This window comes from Scyliorhinus canicula, chromosome 5 (assembly GCF_902713615.1).
Source record: "Scyliorhinus canicula chromosome 5, sScyCan1.1, whole genome shotgun sequence".
In the NCBI taxonomy this organism is placed as follows: Eukaryota; Metazoa; Chordata; class Chondrichthyes; order Carcharhiniformes; family Scyliorhinidae; genus Scyliorhinus; species Scyliorhinus canicula.
This window is the reverse complement of record NC_052150.1, coordinates 21,532,433-21,554,436: the sequence shown is the minus strand read 5'-3', so window position 1 is coordinate 21,554,436 and position 22,004 is coordinate 21,532,433. Positions and strand designations below refer to the sequence as shown.

General features: G+C 40.5%; 1 protein-coding gene across 2 annotated transcripts in view; it reads right to left on the bottom strand.

Moving 5' to 3' along the window:
- exoc2 (exocyst complex component 2) overlaps positions 1-22,004 on the bottom strand; it is a 273,825-nt gene that overhangs the window by 178,606 nt on the left and 73,215 nt on the right. For both annotated transcript variants that reach the window (XM_038796745.1, XM_038796746.1), the window contains exons 5-6: positions 14,889-15,002; positions 7,434-7,558 (exon numbers count right to left, since the gene is read on the bottom strand). In XM_038796745.1, the coding sequence (XP_038652673.1) occupies positions 7,434-7,558; positions 14,889-15,002 (239 nt within the window). The remainder of the gene's footprint in view (positions 1-7,433; positions 7,559-14,888; positions 15,003-22,004) is intronic.

Here is a 22,004-nt window from a genome sequence, read left to right as displayed (position 1 = left end):
AAAAACCTCCAAAGCTTAAATTACAAGCTTAACCTTATTTCTAAGATTCTGTCTGATGCTTTTAAAGTTTTAGAAATACCCATTTCCTACGTTGCATTAAAAATCTTTTAATTTAAATTCTGAAACATATGAATAGGGAGCAGATTCTCATAAATTAGTTTTGCATCTGAACAATAAATGAATATATAAAACCTCAAGAATGTCAATTTGACTTTTTCCTAAATTGATTTGTACATCATCTTTTAACACGTCCATGCTGTTCTGCTGCCAGAGACCTCAGGAAATGTCAAATCTGTAGCAGTTCATTTTTGGAAAATGTACTGAAGCTGGAGAGTTTGGGCGTTTATGTCAAATTCATTCAAAAGCTGAGCACAAAGAAAAGCTTTATTACTAAATTGAAATTAAATTCCATTAGGTGTAAGCCTGCTCTTTATTTCTTCAGGGAAAGGTGGTCTGAAACCATTCATCAGGAATCTTGTGGTCTGCAACTTTAGTCTTCACTGGAAATACTACAGCTGACCAGGCTGCGTAAAGCATGATCTCTGCTGCCATTTATCCTGGCAGCCTGTTTATTTTGGCTCAGACAACAGCTGTAAGGCTTCCAAAAGTCTTAAGTTTCTGTGTCTTGCAATGGGTGAAGCCAAGGGTGACATACTCTCATAAACTGCTCTGGTTCAAAGCAGCATTGATTTTAAATGAGGAAAAAGTTTGGAATGTCTTCCTGGCAGAATTATCCCATCCTCCAGAAAGCTTAAAGAAGCGAAAAAGAAATATTTCTCTTTTGCTCAAAGTATAGTCTCAGACAAATGAAATGAAACGAAAATGAAAATCGCTTATTGTCACAAGTAGGCTTCAAATTAAGTTCCTGTGAAACGCCCTAGTCGCCACATTCCGGCGCCTGTTCGGGGAGGCTGGTACGGGAATTGAACCGTGCTGCTGGCCTGCCTTGGTCTGCTTTCAAAGCCAGCGATTTGGTCCTGTGCTAAACCAGCCCTGCTGCATCATCTGTGCTAATGGAAGTAGGAGCTACTCCAGAATGAGTTGAGTAACCAATACTTGGGAAGTTCATTTAACTTAACTTGGTTTATTTGAACAAAGTTACATTTATAAGTTTTAATTTGCTTACACTATATAATCTTGGTCACAATGCACAGATCTTCTGAATTAAGAGTAAAAGCAGCAAAAGTACAATCAAGTCAACTCATCTACAGTTAGATAGATAGATAGAACAGTACAGCACAGAACAGGCCCTTCGGCCCTCGATGTTACACCGAGCAATGATCACCCTACTGAAGCCAACGTATCCACCCTATACCAGTAACCCAACAACCCCCATTAACCTTATTTTTTAGGACACTAAGGGCAATTTAGCATGGCCAATCCACCTAACCCACACATTTTTGGACTGTGGGAGGAAACCGGAGCACCCGGAGGAAACCCACGCACACACGGGGAGGACGTGCAGACTCCGCACAGACAGTGACCCAAGCCGGAATCGAACCTGGGACCCTGGAGCTGTGAAGCATTTATGCTAACCACCATGCTACCGTGCTGCCCTAAACTTTCGACTCTCCTACCCCTTTCAACCCCCTTCTTCACCAGCCTTTCATGGCCATATAGAGAAAAACAGCATTTTAAACAAGTTCAAGTAAACTGTTCCCAAACAGCTACATCTGGATCCCACGGGACAATTAAACTATCAAATCTGAGTTTATTTGGGCAAGACTGTGAAAAACATAAGTATATCCTAAACATGTTGTTTTCCTGAACTTGCATTTTAAAGTTAAAGTTTTTATAATAATTCCCAGCTCACCATTTGCCCAGAATAAACACTTGGCCCACTATATTGGAAGTCCTCGAGGTACATAATGCACAGGTTTTGGAGTAAAATGAGTATTTGGACTGACTATTAAAATTCCCACTTACATATTTAAAACTTCGGAAGATGGAGAGTTTGAGCCTTTATGTCAAATGCATTCAAAAGCTGAGCACAACAAATAGATTTATTATTAAATGCAAATTAAAATTCATTTGCCTTAAGTCTGCACTCCTAGGAGATGGTGGTGTGAAACTATCAGGAATCATATCGTCCTTTTGAGGACGTTCAATTAATCTGATGCCCTGAGCAGGGTTTTGATCCCCCATTGCAAAATGAATGCACCATCCCTTTAAAGGGACTGACATTCCTTAAGACTACCTCCCCCACCGACTCTCCTACCCCTTTCAACCCCCTTCTTCACCAGCCTTTCATGGCCATATAGAGAAAAACAGCATTTTAAAAAAGTTCAAGTAAACTGTTCCCAAACAGCTACATCTGGATCCCACGGGACAATTAAACTATCAAATCTGAGTTTATTTGGGCAAGACTGTGAAAAAAATAAGTATATCCTAAACATGTTGTTTTCCTGAACTTGCATTTTAAAGTTAAAGTGCGTAATTATAAATCTTACCTGCACAGATGAAGCCAATTTATTTTTAAATGCAATTAGGTTTACGTAAAGGTAATAACATATGTACAATAAACTTGTTAATTATATACACCTTAGGGACTGGCATCAGCTGCTTTTTTGATTCCAGGTGTCTTTATTTTCAAATTGGTTATTGAATGCGCTTTTAAAAAAAACTACCAGCTGAGATCAAGATCAACATCTAATCAGCTGCAACACTGCTAAGCTCACACCAGTTATTAGTTCTCTTCTCTCAACAGTTTGTAGTCTAAATTTCTATTTCAGAAAGCATTCTCACTTGGACCAGTTTAACATCAGTAATGAATTGTGCTTCTCAGTTTTACTCAACAGCATTATAGTACAGAACATAAAACAGGGGAATGTATTGACAGGTTTCACTGGTTTATCGAAGTTGCCAAAGAACAATTTTAGAACATTTACGAGAGAAAACACAACAGGTCACATTAGATATAGGAGTAAAACTGCAGGTTTCCAGTTAAGTAATGAGTCTGCTTGAAGACTGACTGATAGCTAGGACTCACAGGCCTGCCCATCGCTCTTTGGAGCAGCAGAAAGAGGAAGAGACCCAGGCCAGGACAGACATCTAGTGTCACTCCCCAAAAGTAAAGCTTCTTGGTGAAGCAGATCTGCCATGAGAACCAAGGGAAAGAAGAAACAAGGTCAGGGAAGAGGAGCTATCAGTGCTGAAAGAAAAAGAAAAAAAAGACTTTCATGCTATATAACATTTATCATGGCCAGTGGATATCCCAAAGTACTTTACAGCCATTGAAGTACTGTTTGAAATGTTACTATCGTTACAAAGGAATGCAGAGTGTATCGACGCAACATTGGGCCAGAAGGAATGGCTCCGCTCATAGTTTGTGCACATTTCCCTTGATTCGGAAGTTGATGAGGTCAGGCTACAATTCAGCATGAGGCGGTGGTTTTGAGAAATAAACAACTTTTATCAAATGGGACATTCTTTACCCAACACTTATAGCAGCAGAGGAACCACTCCCTCCCTGGAATAGGGCCTCGCAAGGATTTGGCCCCAAAGATAGAGCAGTTTCTCTGTCACTATGGTTGTTGTGGTGTGGAGATGCAGTGCTGGACTGGGGTGGCAAGTAAGAAGCCTCACAACACCAGGTTAATGTCCAACAGGTTTTTTTTTAAATCAAAGCTTTCGGAGCACTGCTCCTTCATCAGTTGAATGCTGGGTAAGGAACTCCTCATTTGACAAACGCCTATTCTTTCACAGCTTTGCACTAAATGCACTTTAACCTAAACACAGGGAACTCAGGGAATTGAAAGGCCCAAGAGAGTTTGGGGAGCAGAAAGGAGACACGCCAATATGGGAATCGCCAGTGATTCGGTGAAAATTCCAGGCTGTCATGAGTTGTAAATTGTATAATAAAGTTTGATGATTTAAAGGTTGGTAAAGGTTGTCTGTTAATAGTAATTTACAAGTGCCTGTGGCTTCAGAGTGTAATTTTTGTGACATAGTGGGCGTAATTCTCCGGCTGCGTTGCATCCGGCGCCGATCCTGCTACATCCGGTGAATAGCGGGAGAGGCCCTAAATGGAGTTTCGCACACGACGCAATCTGGATCACGCCCTCGCTGGGCATGAACCAGACCCGCATATTTAAAGGAGTCTTAAAACTCATTTAAATTTGCGCAGCTGGATTGAGGCCGGAGTCCCCCAACTCCCAGGATTCACTGACCCCACCGGCGCGGCGCGAGGCAAGCACGAATCAGTCCTGGTCTCCAAAGATGGGAATGAGACATGATGACCATGCTGGAAACGTCAAACATCATTTGAGCCCTGGGGTGCAGACAGGGCAAGGCAGTGCCAGAGGGCACCCAAACAGTGCCAGCGGGGCACTACTATGGGATGGGCCCTGAATGGGTGGTGAAGAAGGGGGTTGAAAGGTGGGGGGGGGGGGGAGGAGAGGTAATCTTAAGATGGGGGAGGCCATCAGCACCCAGCAGGGTATGCTCACTTGGAGATGGAGAGTGTGTTTGGGGGGGGGGGGGGGGGGCGATGCCGACAAGGATCGATGGGGGTGGTGCCGGAGTATCCTCAATCCTGGATGGTGAGGTGCTCAATCTCGGAGAACTGGTCTGGCCAGCGTCTTTAACTTTCCACACCAGAAAAAAAATTTTTAGAGCGGAATATTTCACTGAGAATCTCCCAAAGCTCAAGAAAAATGACTCAGCGTGGGTGAATCGCAATCTGGATTGCGCCCATCTACCCAGTGGAAATCACCCTGCGATTCTCCCTCAAAATAACACAAGTCATTTTGTGGGAGAATTCCGCCCAACCTATGTGGGTCTCTCAATAAGTGACTATATTTTTGCAGATGTCTGTTTATTTAGCTTTACAGGCCTCAGATAGTGAAATATATAAACCAAATTGAAATGGGGTAGTTAATGCAGTCTGGAATTGTTATTTACAAAGTCAAAGTGTAGACACCAGAAAATTTTAAAAGGCATTAGTGAGTCAAGGTAGCCTTTTAAAAATCAATTCTTTGAAAACAGTACTGAAATTTAAATAAAGTCTTGTTTTGTACAAATAACTGGAAAATATTTTGGACCAAGCTATTTCTCATACTAAAGCAACAAAGATGGTTAACAATTTGAAATTATGAAGGTAAAAATGAACACTTAGCAAAGTAAATTGATGGTTGTTTCTCAGGTGACAGTTCCTGTTGCAATTTTTGCTGCTTCATCAGTTCGAAAAATAGCCTTTAGAACGAGCCCTTTGCTCATGTTCATTCAAATTGTAGACTATAGTCTACATATGTATGTCAGGATTTCCTGGCCCTGTGACAAACTGGCACATGAGTAGGCATGCAATGCCCACCCACTAACGGCAACAAGTGAAGGAGGCAAGAGGACTGATGGATTTATGCAGCAACGCCGTCAGTAACAGCACTGCTGCAAACTGTCACAGATGTCAAGGAAGAATTTGCTACATCTGTTTTAACATTATTTTAACAAACTTTTTAAGCACTGGGCAAGCACAGAAAATGTCATATCAAAAAAATGACAAAAGAAAACACACAAATAAAACACTTCTATTATTGTGTACAGCATCATAGTTGAAATTGAAAATATCACAGAAATATAGAATGGTTACAGCAATGAAGGCCACCAATGGGTCCACCGTGCTTATGCTGGCTTTCTGCAAGAGCAGCTCAGTTAGTTCCACTCCTGTCCTTTACTAAAATTCCTGCAATTTTTCTCTCTTCGGGTGCTAATCCAATTTCCTTCTGAAAGTGGATCTGCCTCTGCCACAGTCTCAGGCAGCGTAGCCCAAATCCTAGCAACTCGCTGCATAAGATTTTCCTCGGGTTCTTCAAGCCAATCATCTTAAACTGGTGCCCTCTGGTTCATAACCGTTTGGCCAACGCGAACAGTTTCCTTCTATTCAGACCCTTCATAATTTTGAGCACCTTTATCAAGTTTTCTCTCAACCTTGTCTGCTCTCAAGAAGAACCACCTTCCATTGCCCAGAATCGGACACAATACTTCAGTTGAGGACAAACTAGTGTCTTGTAAATGCATATAAAGGCCTTCTTTGCTTCAATGACAGGCTCCCGCAACCTTTTAGAATTGCACCCTTTACTTTGCATTGCCTTTCTTCAGATTTCTATGCATTAAATTACATCTTCCCCTCGTCCATCCATTCTACCAGCTTGTGTCTCGCCTCTCGAGATCTATCTCTATCCTTCTCACAGATCACAATGCTTTCAAGTTTTGCATCATCTGCAGTTTAAAATTGTACACCCAAGTCGAGGTCATTAATATACATCAAGAATAACACCTTAATGGAGGTCAGGGGAACACAACCATACACTCCATCTATACCGAAAAACAATAATTTACCACTACTTTCTGTTCTCTGTCATTCTGTCAACTTTGTATCCATGTGTCACTGTACTTTGCTGGCAAGCCCATCATGTGGCACTTTATAAAATGTCTTTTGGTAGTCAGTTTTCCTACGTCAACTTGTTTCCTCATCAAAAGGTTCAATCAAGCTAAGTATACATAATCGGCCTTTAGCAAATCCGTGCTGGCTTTCCTTAATTAATCCACATATCCAAGTAATTTTGTCCCAGACAGTGGTTTCAAAATCTCTCCTCCACCGAGGTTAAACCAAGCAACCTGCAATTTCTGGATTTATCCTTGTACCCTTTCTCAGTCAACATCCTCAAATGCAACCCATTCAGTCCAGTTCATCTTAGTAAACCTCCGGTTTTCCACTTAACATTCTACAAATCATCCGACATCTTTCCCGACAACTGAATTTCCTCTCCCCTTCTCTTTTTTAAATGCTCAACTGCAATATCTGATTAAGTTTGCAGACTTAAAACATTAATTTTGTTTGTTCTTGCCATAGATGTTGCCTTGCCGTCAAATGCAGAATTCCTTGAAAGTGCAATTATGGGTAAATGCATAAAAGATTTAATAATATTTTTGGTTTGCAATTAAGAACTAGAGGACAAAGCCAAGAATTTACAATGAAAGCGCACATGGCAGTGGTTAGGCTATGGGAAGAGAGTTAGTGTATTACATGTAATTCTGATAGCCACATGATAGAAAGAATATTAAAGCCATTAAGAAAATAGATTTACACCAGAGATAAGAAACATCAGCTTTGGGAAAGGATGAAGATTACTGGAACATTTTCCATTGGAGGGGAGAAGATTAGGAAAAGGTATGATAGATGTTTTTAAACTTAAGAAAAGTTTTGAAAGAATAAAAGGAGAAACATCTTTTCCTCTGACTGAAGACATTCAGGTGATTCCAAACCTAGATGTTCTTTCGAAGGCAAATTAATATTTCAAAATTAAGGAAACACAAGATTGAAGAAATTGTTTTTTTTCCTGTCTCTTGCCTCTATAATTGGAATAATTTTTGCTTTTGTATTGTGTCCTACAAAACTCACTGAATTCGAAATGAGGTCAGAGCAAAACGATTACCTGAAAGGGCGTCCTGAGCCTCAAAGAATGTACTGAGGCCTCCTTTCACATAGGCTAAGCTCCCCTCATTCTTCTTGTTTGCCTGCTTCCTTAAATAATTTGCAGCAATCTTTAGTTGATCAAAGCTGGAATGTGAAAGAGAGGAAAAAGTAGCATATTAATGCAAAAAATAAACAATTTGCCTCAGTTCTTTAATGGTGAGAAACTGATAATTTAAAGGAAAAGGATTTGACCAAGTTTATTTCGAAGTAAACTCTAAACATTCAAATGCATCTTAAGTTTTCCCCCGCCCAAAAAATGTTCACAATGGTGTTTGCGCATTATTTTTAAAATCCATTTTTGGGATGTGATCACTACTGAAAATGCATTTATTGCTCACCCCAGCCACCCCTGAAAAGGTCACTTCAACAACTGAAGTCTATGAGATGAAGATGCTTCTCCAACAATGTTAAGGAGATGAGTTCCAGGATTTTGATTCAGTGGAAATGAAGGAATGTGTCCAAGACAAGGTATGTGTGGTGGAGAAAAACTTGGAAGTGATGGTGTTCCCATGTACGTGTTATTCTTGTCCTTCTAGGTGTTAGAAGTCACTGGTTTGGAAGGTGGCATCTACTTAAGGCCATAAAAAGCATTTCAGGGGACGAAACACATCATTCAACTTTAAAGTTTCCGAATGTTAATGGAAGAAAATATTCTACTATATCTTTTCACCCAAACAATCTTTGAGAAATGATATTTCAAATATCCTCTACAATCCTGAAGATGATTTTAAAATATGACAATAATCTAAATACTTTTATGGAATGCAGACGTGACTGGCTAGCCCAGCATTTATTGCCCATCCCTAATTCCTAAAGGGCAGCAGGGTAGCATGGTGGTTAGCATAAATGCTTCACAGCTCCAGGGTCCCAGGTTCGATTCCCGGCTGGGTCACTGTCTAAGTGGAGTCTGCACGTCCTCCCCCTGTGTGCGTGGGTTTCCTCCGGGTGCTCCGGTTTCCTCCCACAGTCCAAAGATGTGCGGGTTAGGTGGATTGGCCATGCTAAATTGCCCGCAGTGTCCTAATAAGGTTAAGGGGGGGGGTTGTTGGGTTACGGGTATAGGGTGGATACGTGTGTTGAGTAGGGTGATCATGGCTCGGCACAACATTGAGGGCCGAAGGGCCTGTTCTGTGCTGTACTGTTCTATGTTCTATGTTCTAATTCCACAGGGTCAAATTCTTGGAACTCCCTTCTGAACAGCACTATTGGTGGCATATTGACTACAGTGGTTCAAGAAGGCAGCACATCAGTGAAGTGAGGTGCATGCTGATTGCACACATCATTGACTGTGAGAACCGTGCACTCCCACCGAATCCAAAATGTAAATATTTATTTTGTTTTTGTCATTTGAAGTTGATGTATAAATAAGCAAAAATTTTCTGAAACTAGTTATGAAATATTCAGCGTGTATTAAATGTATTTAATCATATTCATGGGGTCATGATTAGTGAACGATCCTGATATCAAACTACGCCCGGCTGAGGTGAAGGAGGGCCACTCGTAGGGCCCACTCACCAGCCCAGGGTGCCCGGCACTTGCTAAAACAACATCCTAAAAACAAAATCAATTTGCCCGATCACCCAATGTTAGTAGATCCTTCAACAAATGCGGATCTGGATCCCTACCTTCATCAAGTTCTTCAACGGGCCGTACCCTACAATGTACCAAGTTTTGTTGAAATATAGCCATTAATTTGCAAGCATGGAGGAGTTGCCAGAGAAATGTGGGCTCTCGCGGTCTGCCGCATTTGAGTACCGACAGGTTCGCAATTTTCAAAACGGGTCTTTCCCACATTCCCTGTGATGCCGCCATCCTCGTTATTGGAGAGGGTGCTGTCACTTGCAGGGTTGAAGGAGGGGAGTACATCGGATATTTATGGAAAGATTATGGCTGAAGAGGCAGTGTCAGTGGAAGGGATTAAGGCCAAATGAGAGGAGGAATTGGGGCTAGAACAGGTGGATGGGGTGTGGAGTGAGGGTGAATGCCACCTCTTTGAGCGCGAGGCTTGACTTAATAACCAGCTGAAGGTAGTGCATAGGGCTCATTTGACTAGATCTAGGATGAGTAGGTTATTTATGGGAGTGGAGGACAAGTGCAAGCACTTTGAGAGAGGTCCGGCTAAAAATGCTCACATGTTATGGGCCTGTCCTAAGCTCTTGGGGTTTGGACTCTCCTTCTTTAGCACCATGTCGGTGATTGTGAAAATTGAGTTGGAGCCATGTCCCTTAGGGGCCATATTAGGAGTGTCACACTTGCCAGAGCTACAGACAGGAGCGGGAGCTGATGTCCTGGCCTTCGCCTCGCTGATTGCTCGAAGGCGAGTGTTGCTGGGGTGGAGGTAAACTTCTCCATCCAGTTAATCAGTATGGCTGGCGAATCTGATGGGAGTTTTTACACCTTGAGAAAATCACGTGCACCGTGAGGGGGGGCAACTGAGGGGTTTTACTGACGGTGGCAGCAGTTTATTTTAAAGAGCTGGTCACCATTCACTGCTAGAAAGGGGGGAGGGGTGCGGGAGTTCTGTCGTATGTCTTTTTGTTTAAGTGGGAAGGCGAGGTTTGGGGGGTTTGTGTTGTTTTGTTATGTATAAACTGGAAAATGTTTGAATAAAAATATTTTAAAAAGCAATCCAGCTATTACCTTTTGAGATATATTGTTTACAATCAAACAGACCAACAAACAGGAGCGAAAACATTACCTTCAGTGGCATGAAGTAACTCGTAATATTAATCCTGTTTAAGAACCTCTTTAACACATTTGACTAGGAGTCATAAATATAGTCATTTTTCCCAGTCAAAACAGTTGCAGAAATTATTTCCGCACATTTAATAATCTTTGTCACAAGTAGGCTTATATTCACACTGCAATGAAGTACTCTGGGAAATACTGATGAAACAGCAATAAATCATGACATTTTTTAGCAATTTAAAACTGAATGCTGCGCTGTTATTCAACATAAAGATTGCTATAGGTCCTTGAATTAATGGTATATAATAGGGAGAACATTGGCAAGACTATAGATAAACAGAAGGGAACTGGAGCTAATTGGATAACTCTTTCAGAGAGCCTGCACAGGCATGACGAGCTGAATAGTGATGTATCACTTATGATTCTATGTGAAACATGTGAACCATTAGGAAGACAATTTGGACATTGTGAACTCCCAAAACAAAGCTATCAGAAAGACATAAAATTGCACCATCAAACCCTGTACACTTTCCAATTTTTCATCCTATATCATGTGAAATGATAGCAACTGATAAGCCTAACGTCACCCTCATACTCTCGCACAAAATAAAACATGATCAATCTGGCATTACTGCTTCACTGCAGAACACATCACATTATCTGACACACTGCGTCAGGAGAATCTACATCTCAAATCCATAAAAACCAAAATTTCACTCCAGTGGCTAATTCACTGAACAAGGAAATACATCACTGTCCCTGAGGTCATAAGTATGGAGCAAAACTTTCATTTCGATGAGTCACAAAAGTGGATTTTAGCCAAAGAAACAGATCCATGCAAGAACATAAAAATATAAGAAATAGAAGACTATTCAGCCTGGTCCACTATTCAATATGATCATGATTGATCTTAGGCTTCAATACCACTTTCTTACCTGCTCCTGATATTCCACGATTCCCCAAGACACCAAAAAAATCTACCTATCTCAACGTTAAGCATAATCAATGATGCCACATCCACAAACCTCTGGGGTAGAGAATTCCAAAGATTCACAATCCTTTGAATGAAGACATTTCCCCCAATCGCAGTCCTAAATGATCAGCCCCTTATCCTGAAATGTGCCCCCTTGTACTAGATTCCCCAGCCAAGGAAAACACCTCAGAATCGACTCTGTCAAACACATTCATAATCTTGAATGTTTCGATTAGATTACCTCTCATTCTTGTAAACTCCAGTGAAAACCGACCTAATTTGCTCAACTTGAATCACAAGAGAATTCTTTCTTCCCAGCTAGCGAATCTTTGCTGTTCTCCCGACAATGCAAGTTTACCTTCCTTAAATATGGAGATCAAAATTGCATACAGCATTCCATGAGTGGTCTCTCCAAAGCCCCATGCATTGAATACTATGTGTTGAAGTTTGCTTTCTGCCCTTCGTTTTTTAAATGCATACTCTAGAGCTGTACAAGGGCTGCCAGAGCCGGGCTCATACTTAATTCTGATCTTAATTTCATGCTAATCACCTGAAGTTTCCAAGCACAAAATCACCTTCTCCATTTCTTGCGTGACAAACACCAAGATAGGATATTGTTTCAGTAAAATCCTGTTCTAGATTGTTTCTCATACTCAAGAATCTCAACCTCAACAAGAATCAAAATAGTTCACAACTGCGCGATTGGTTTTCTGATTGAATCATGCTCCATTTATTCACTATTGTCAGCTAATATTCTTTAGTTAGCCAAGAATGACTTAAAGGAAACAGAACTGGGGCTTTCAAGCAAATTTACAATAAGGTTCTGATGTCTGTCAGTCGCTTGTCCTATATTTTGTTGTTTTATAGGTGGTTAGAGCTAAGACTGGACTTCCATTTCCTGATACCTGTGTTTTAAATTTAGACCGTGGAACTTTATGTTTACACTTGTCACATGTTTTAGGCAGGAAAGTAATTTTAAGCACAAATCAATTTCCTTCAGGGGAGAAAACAGACAAAAGTTAACCAAAACAGCAGAACTCTCAAAGTTCATAGTTCCCTGTACCTGGGTTAAGTAAAGTACAGATTTTTAAAAAAATAATAAGTTGTGTTCAACATATCCAGTATTTTTTTCTCCACATGCATAGCACACTCTTAGCACAAGTGTCTCAGGAAAAAAAAGTCTCAGTCTGCATTATTCTGTTTGATTTTATTTCCCCCATGGACATTGGGTTAATAAAGGGTCCTGGCTCCATGAGCTCAAGAACCTGAACATGAGACTCTTCAGAATGGTTTCTAAAAGGGAAGTTGATATTTCAGACAATAAGGACTTCCTCTGAGTAAGACAAAATGATGCACCACCCAATTGTCGTTGCCAACTAGGTTTTAGGTTCACTTTAAAAATCAAACTTTTGAACCATTGCCTCATCTTTAAAACCATGAAAAAAATAAGACAATAGTATAAAATCATCTGTTAAAAGATCATTTGCCCAAATAAGAAGGCATCTACGGAGATTCATTTTATTCCTCAGTGAGGAAGATTTCTCTGGGTGTTAACTCACAAATATTTTCTGCAATCAATACATGGAATCCGTCTATAATTTAAGTGCAGTGCAATATTTAGTTTGCAGAGGTCACCTATGGAATGCAGTCCACAGAAGACTGCACCTATTATTACACATGACTCTGAAAATGTGTATATGAGAACGAAGAAAGGCTCAAAAACAACAGAAGACAATAAGCTTTGGTAATCAGCAGATGATCCTATTGAAGAGAGTGAAGTTACAAAAACTGGTTCTTGGTTACACATAAGCAATCGTAGATTTGTTTAAAAAAACAGCAAGACATAAAAATATATTTTGTTTTTCAATTATTAAGTAAGCCTCCCATGGTACAAAAGCATGAATTTCATATATCACACAGCTGGAATTTTCAAGACAAGTCAAAATAGGTTAATTAATCCTTTGAGGACAAGAAAAGCATCTTTATACCAAAAAATACATTTTAAAAATAAGTATTTTCCACCCAGCTTCATACACGGCAATGTGCGCGAATTTGATGTGGCACCCAGTATTTAAGAAAACAAATTATATGAACAGAAATAAATATTTTTCCAGAGCTCCACAAATATTCAAGGATTGTGGGTTAGGAGATGTAGCTTAAAGGATCATGGGCCAAAACTCAGATAGTGGGAGAAATGCTCGGCAGTATTTTAGTAGCACGATAGTCGTGGAGAGTTTAGTGGGGATAAAGCTTCGTAAATCAAATGCCGTTCTTTTGAAGGTGCCGAGAAGCTGGTGGACAAGATAATCCACTAAATATAGTTTACTTAAAGGGTTTGACAAAAATTTTCATGTTAGATTAGTAAGGAGGCTTGGAGGATGGCGAATAGTTGACAAACTGTACAGCTGGACTGGCAGCAGAAGAGGAAGGGAATCAATGGAAAATGCTCAGCCTTGGAAAAGGAACCAAAGGATTTCTAACAAATTCTATTTTGGAAGCCCTGTTATTTAAACGATTAACAAGATACGGAACAGGATGGACACAGCAGTTTTTAAAATTTGCTCGTAATATAAAACTCTGCAGCCAGTTATTCAATAGAAAGGGGCCCGACCATTTTCAGGGAGGCTGGGACAAATGACAAAGATTGCGATATGGCAGATGGCGGGCAGTCCCACCTTCCCAATTATCTGTCTGAACCTTTTAGGGGGGAAAAAAAAGTGACTTGCTGACTGACACATTGCTTCTAACATTTATTTTCTGATTTGTATTTTGTTCCCTTTCTTTAGTAAATAAAGCACAGCTATTTCCTTTGGTTCTGTTACTTGTATTGTATTTCTCTTTGATGCAGTTACCAAGGTAATGATGAAGAATGTGCAAGACATCCATCTGCAATTTTCTGATATGACAAACAATGACGATTCCAGTGCTCCAGAAAACAACAATGCAAGTCCTTTAAGAGGTTTAGTCTGTGTGATGCATGTTCCTCAAAACCTCTGCACATGTAATATGAAATAATTTTTTAATGAAAAGGATTGCAGAATGCTGCCACATCAAAAACTTACTTAACTAATTTAGACACTGGCATCAAATGGCACTATGATTTTCAGGATTTAACGTTTCAGGAAAACCTTTATAAAATTAAAAACCTATGTATGCACAAAAGCTCTTCCTGCTTCACAATTTGATGATGCCGAATAGCCGCTACTTAAAAATATATTCCATCTAGTTTCTTCAGCAACCGAAAATGCATTTTTGAAATATGCTTTGATGCTTCATTATCTGGTGTCAAGGGCAATGCTTTCTGCCTTTTTGTTAAAAAAAAACACTGATCTTCCTAACGGCTGACTTTAACAAATCCAACAGGTTGATTTCAGTTGCCACAAGTGGATTTCACCTGTAAACCAGGAGCTGAAACCCTTACAACAGCTCCCCCCTCCCAAACCCACCAATCACAAATAAACACAGCTAAAAGCCAGGGCTGATTGGGGGGAGGGGGGGAGATCTCCTGCAGTAACATTGACAGGTTAACAGTAACCCAAGAGAAACAGAGCAAATTACTGATTATGTCCCCTCTCTCTGGAGTTTTGCCAAAGCAATGGTGGAAGGTTCAGGAAAACAGTGAATGCTTACATGAAAGATTTTATTTTTAATGTATTTTGAACAGTTAAAGTAGAGAAGTTAGGCTAAATTGACAACACCAGATATTCAAACCCAGCACTAGGACACTTATTGCAATGGTGCCTTTTCACTAACCTTGTAGCAGAGTGATTTTCTATCAGGTACCATGTGGCAGAGAATTTTTCACTGGTAAAATCACCACTCATACCCTGAAATAATCCTTCCAGGTCCTTCTGAGGAATTCTGCCTCTGCAAAAGGAATTAAATTAAATATTATCAGGAATTCTTAGTTGGCTTGTTAAACCTACAATAGAGCAAATTCAAAGCTGCAGTATTTCTAAAACACGCAAGATTTTAAAGACTATATTTTCACGACTATTTAAAAGCACCTACAAAACTTGCCCTGCAATCAGAAAGAATTGACTTTAGAAAGGTGGTTATTTATCAGTCAGAATTCTCAACTAAAACTGCCACAGAACCTCGGTGCTATTTTTTTTAAGGAAAGGAATCACTACTGAAGCATTTCACAGTAATTAATGCAATGAGATAATTATCACAATTATTACTTTGCACATTGCTCAGCTTAAATTTCCTTCCATTTAATTGCAAGTTTCCTTAAACACCAATTGACAGATACAGGGCCCGGATGTTGGCAATGAACAAACAGTCCTGGCCATCCATTATTACACTTGCCCACACGCTGTGGGCTTCTGCACTAGAGCTTTCAATAATTAAAGCTCCAAAACAGGGGATCAGGAATTCAAAAATATGCCCTCAATCAATCAGATTGACGCACCCTTACTGTGACACAGTCTAAACTGGGAAGTTAGAACATTTAATCGAATACACAATTATGTCAAAAAAGCAAAGAAAAATTCTAATCTCCAACAATAATCTTAAGGAAACATAGAAACTAGGAACTGGACGAGGCAATTCTGCCCTTCGAGCCTGGTTCACCATTTAATATCACGGTTGATCCTCTATCACAGTGCCATATTCCGGCGTTCTCCCCATACCCCTTGATGCCATTAACATCGAACATATTATCTATTTCTTTTTTGAATACATTCAGTGACTTGGCCACCACAGCCTTCTGTAGTAGAGAATTCCACAGGTTCGCTACCCATTCAGGGAAGAATTATTTGCTCATCTCAGTTCTAAATGGTCTCCCACCTATCCTGAGACTATCCCGTAATTCTAGATTCCCCAACAAGGAAAACATCAACCCTGAAGTCTGTCCAGCCCGGTTAGTATTTTATACTTTTCAATCAGATCTCCTCTCGTCCTTCTAAACTCTAGCGAATACAGGCCCAGTGTACCAATCCGTCCTCATTGGACAGTCCGGCCAACCCCAGTATCAGCCTAGTGAACCTCTGCTGCACTCCCTCTACAGCAAGTATATCCTTTCTTAGGTAGGGAGACAAATATGCACGCAATACCCTAGGTGTGGTCTCACCAAGCCCTGCAGAGCCATCTCTACTTCTGAACTCAAATCTTCGTGCAATGAAGACCAACATACCATTTACTTTTCCAATGGTTTGCTACACCTGCCCCTTCACCATCATTTACTGGTGTACAAGGTCACCCGGATCCCTTTGTACATCCACACTTCCTAATTCGTCTGTCTCCTGCTCTTTTGCGGGTTGTAGAATCTTCTGTGCTCCCACTCTCTCGAGATACAGCTCAGCATTCAACCCAGGCTTCCACGATTGTGCTCTCTGGACTCTATGCTCCAAGTTCTTGGTGTATCTGCAGCCTTCTGTCCTCTCCAGGGTCCTGCTTTCCTGCTCTCTTTTGGCTCCCCTCATTCCAGGATCCAGCCCTCTCAAAGCTCCCATTCTACAAATAGGAGCAGGAGTAGGCTACTTGGCTCCTTGAACCTGCTCTGGCATTCAATAAGACCATGGATGATCTGCTTGTAACTTCAACCCCACATTCCTGCTTACCCTCGTTAACCTCCACCTCCGTTAATCAAGAGTCTACTTAGCTCTGTCTTAAAAATATCCAATAATTCTGCTTCAATTGTGAGTTCCAGACCCACGACTCTCAGAAAAAAGAATTCCCCTCATCTGTCTTAAACAACTAACCTAGTTCTAGATTTTCCAACAAGGGGTAACATCCTCACCACATCCACCCTGTCAATACCCCTCAGGATCTTAAAGGTTTGACACTTGAAGTAAATGTTCAGTGCCAGAGAGGTTGCTTGGCAGGAATTGCATCTCATCATAGCGTTAAAAATTTATGCAGATTCAAACAGACAAACAGGAACATTTTATGACTTGTTTGCTGGGTATCTGGTGGCCGTCACAGTAATTCACAACCGTCTACCCGTGTGAATGCCAAGCCTCTCAGCAAGGTATATTACGCTGTAGCTTATCAGGGAACACGCAGACTCAGAACCTCCTGGTTTCCATGCTTCACTGTGCATTTGCAGGGGCCGAAGTTGCTGTCTGACTTAATCCATAATCTAACACAGAATTCAGGCCAACAGTGTATATATTTATAGACTGAGACTGTGACGGAAACCCTTGCGCACTGCACAACTTGAAATGTGATTTGTCCCTAACCCACCAACATTATTTATGGCACCTTATAAACAAAACTGAACATAAGTGAAATCAATATCTTCACAATAAAGATAGTTTGGGGGAAAAGCCTGGGTCATAATGCAAAGGCAATATAGAAGGCAAGCACACAACTGCTACTCAAACACTCAGGTATAACATTTCAGCATTTAAAACACGGTATTTGCCCTTTCCGTAAAATACAGTTTTCAAAAATTGTATATATAATTTTTATTTATATTACACATATATGCACACATTACATAAATATGCACACAATAACACTTTGAATTATATTCCAAAAACAAAACATTTCCATTTCAGAAGTTTTCTCAGCTTTTAGATCCATAGATCCAGAAGAAGAGAGCTCTCAAGTTTTCAGAAGTCTGCATTAGCTCTGGCACAGTTGCCTGCTTTGCAAATTCACTCACAGCATCTATAAACTCTAGTTCTGGTTAAGCTTGTCTTCCCTGGCAACATTTTTGAGCTATTTTGTGACCTACAGCAGAATTTTTCAAAAATGTGGAAAAGAAAGCGAGCAATCCAAATGCAGAATTTATACAAGTGATGATAGCTAGAGTGGTATGCATTAATAACGTGTTCTAGCCCACAAAGATCAACTTGACACAAGACACAAGCGCCAGAAACTTTCACAAATGCAAGTTCACTTGGAGTTCACTTTTTCCATTATATTACCCACTGTCATTTGACTCGAGAGTGGACTTAAGTAGCAAGGAAATACAATTCCTCATTTCTGACTGCATCATGTTAAACTCTCCCCAGCACGGAATCAACCACCCAAGACTTGGATCTTTCAAATAGTCACACTAGTCTAAATGGCACAAGGAAAAACATGTATATGACTAATTTGTTCCAGTATCTTTTTTTAAATTGACTATTTGAGTCTAAATCCAATTAACAATGCTGAAAGGATGAAAACTAAAATTGCAGTTCTCCATGGATTAAACAAAATGCTGACACTTCATCACTCAAGCACGCTGCAATTCAAATTGGGCCAACTTTAAAGTCATACAAGTCTTAAATTGTAATACTGTGCAGTATCCGCCACAAGGTGGCAGTGTGATATCAAATTTGTTTTGCCAATTACATGAAATAATAAATAGATGATGAAATGCAGCATCCAAAATGTTGCAGTAGATGGAGGCCATGCTTGATGAGACTCGACATATTTTATATGCTAAATCCACTTTGGTATACAAGTTTGATCTGTGCTAATGATCTGTGCAGACCACATGCAAACATCACAATATAAAACCCTACTACTAATCTGTGCAAAACTGCATCTGTTTATGAAATTCTAACATGTGGATCTGCTATAATCTGCAAAGAATATTCAACCAAAGTAGTTTAAGTGGTAGGAATTATAAAAAATATAAATGCAGATAAATAACTTTTGGAGCAAGAACATTTTGTACAGTATTAAGACATGAAAGTGTCTCAAAATGAAAATATAAACTGACAATTACCTTTATTTTGCATTATTTATTGGGGTACCGGGCACTGGGTTTTACATGAATAGCATGCCAACCAATGTACTCTCAGGGCAGCCATCTGTCACGTAAGACAATGGCTTGCACTATGGTGGTTAACTCTTGTGTTAAGACTGAGATGAGGATGAATTTTCTTAGAGGGTTTAGTGTCTTTAGAACTCCTTGTCATGCAGAGTCCTTGAGTTGGATAGATAGATGCTTGATCAGTAAAGTGGACATGAGGAATGTCGGATCAGCTATGATGCCATTGAATGGCGGAGCAGGCTCGAGGGACCGAATGGCCTCCTCCTGTTCCTATTTCTTATGGTCTTAGAAGAATAACCTAGTAGGGCTCCTTGCAGGGCATCCTCTGTTGCATTTACATTTTACAGATAGTAGGCTGAAAACGGACACAATCTGCTGACCTCTATTTTAAAGAAAGCCTCTTTTCGGTCAGCTGAGATTTTCGTTTCTGCTCACCCCTTCCAATGCCCTTCCAGTCAGCCTCCAGAGGCTAAGGCGGTCAGCGACTGTCTCACAGCTGTCCATGTCAAGATCCGTCATCTTCATATAAGGGGCAGCAGGGTAGCATGGTGGTTAGCATAAATGCTTCACAGCTCCAGGGTCCCAGGTTCAATTCCCGGCTGGGTCACTGTCTGTGTGGAGTCTGCACGTCCTCCCCCTGTGTGCGTGGGTTTCCTCCGGGTGCTCCGGTTTCCTCCCACAGTTCAAAGATGTGCGGGTTAGGTGGATTGGCCATGCTAAATTGCCCGTAGTGTCCTAATAAATGTAAGGTTGAGGGGGGGGGGCGTTGTTGGGTTACGGGTGGATATGTGGGTTTGAGTAGGGTGATCATGGCTCGGCACAACATTGAGGGCCGAAGGGCCTGTTCTGTGCTGTACTGTTCTATGTTCTATGTTCATATCTCACCTTAATGTGTCCTTGTAGCGGTGGCATGGGTGTCCAGGAGGTCGTGACCCAGTGGCCTCCATACAGAACGGTTTTGGGTGTATGGCCATTATTAATGTGATGAATGTGGCCGAGCCAGCACGTTAGGAACGAGTGTATTCTGATGGAATTGGCACAGTCCGGGACCTCTAGCTAGTGACCTTGTCCTGCCAAGGGATGCCGAGTACGCATCTGAGACAATGAAGGTGAAAACTGTTTAGCCTTTTCTCCTGCATACCGTACAATAGGTTGTCTCGGTCTCACCATGGGAGAGGAGTGTGCTGAGGATGCAGACTTGCTAAACTCAGTTTGGTGTTCTCAGTCAAGTTGCAGTTGTTCCACACACACTCACTCAGCTTGTGCGTAATACAGCGTGTGCTGATTTCTGCATCAAGTGACAGATTGCTGGCGATCGTAGAGCCTAGATATGTGAAACTATCAACAACCTCGAATGTCACATTATCAATGCTGATCAATGAAGATACAGCAACATCCTGGATAATGATATTTGTCTTCCTGATGCTGATAGTCAAACAGAATCTTTACAGACGCAAGTCGGTCCATTTGTCCTTTTGTTTGGCTTGTTGGTGCAGCCTTGTCAGCATAGACTGACTCTTTGATATGGACTTGGCTTGGATCTCAGAAAAGCAAAGCCAAGCAGCTTCCTATCAGTTCTGTTGTGTAAATCGACATCCTGTTCAGATGACTTGAAGGCATATGGCAGTAACAAAGAGAAAGGAAAACCAATACAGTACAAACTGGAATATCTTTAACTGCAAAAGGAAGATGCACTGCATATTTGCTGCTAACACAGCCTCCTATGGAAAAGCAACTGTAAAGTCCTACTCTCACTGTTGCAACTCTTGAAAACAACACCATTATATTTTCACAAGGCCATTTTCAACTGGATTCCACAATGGAGGACCTTACAGAAAATGGTAACATACAATTCCTGACAACACAAGACATAGATAAAGTACTTCATATAATTACTTTAAAATAGTACCATTAGAAAAAGGATTGCCATGATAACTCAACATTGTACTTTCAGGAAGATACATATTTAAAACAAAATTTTAAAAAGTTTGATTATTACATAATAAAGTGAAATATGTTATGGATGAAAAAAATACAATATCTTGAAAGTGAAGTAGAAAATTAGTTTAGCAGCAGCCTGAGGTTACATTTCAAATAATCAGGTCCACAAAATGTGAAGGTGTATGCATGCTTGGAATCAGTAGATGAAATTTGAGGTTCCCTTTGATTTATTTTTTTTAAAATTGAAACGACCACTTTACTAATGAAGTGCCAGATATACCTGCAGAAAAAGTTCAGCCGCCAAGCCACTTTCTTCTGTCAATGTTTTATGCAGCAGTGCATAGCGAATTTGTGAGTCACTCACTTTTAAATGCATTAACTACAATCACTGTCATACCGTGATCTTTGAAGTTCATGGATTACAATTTGTAATGAAACTGACAACGTCGTGAGAGAATATGATTGCATTTGGTTGGAAAGAGGCTTTATGTGACCATCAGTACAATAAATAATCAGCATCTGCTTTACTTGCAAAGTGCATTCATCGGCATGCAACCTTTAGTAAACTTAGTCAAATAAATACGGCAAAATACTGACTAGCAGAGGGGAAAGCAGCACTCTAGGTAAATGGGGAAACGCGCCACACCCTTCAGTGCAATGACAGGAGGATTTGTGAGGGGAAAAAATTGATAAAGTCCTTTGTAAGCTGCCAATTCATCTTCAAACACAAGTAATTTTAGTATTTGAATGGCGCTCATGAAAAGTTCTTTTTCTAAGTTCACAGTCAGAGGACAACATCAGGATTACGTCATGGTAACCGAACAACTTGTATTTACATTGCACCTGTAACAGAATAAAACATCTCAAGGTGCTTCATAGCAGAATGCTAAAACAAAATAATGACACCGGCCACACAACGAGATATTAGAGCAAATCTTGGTCAAAGAGGTAGTTTTTCTTTTTTTTTAAATTTAGAGTACCCAATTCATTTTTTCCAATTAAGGGGCAGCATGGATGCCTCCATTGCAGGAGTCAGCATCTCCTAACCACCCACCCCCTCACAATTCTCGTGGAGTGGGGCCAGCTTCTCCATGATTTATGGTTCATGGATCTCGGAGTCTGGATTTGAAACATTTTGAAACAGGACTTTGAAAGGATTGCCCATGCCCTCCAACCCACCCAAACTCTTTATATGCCCCATGCCAGCTAAT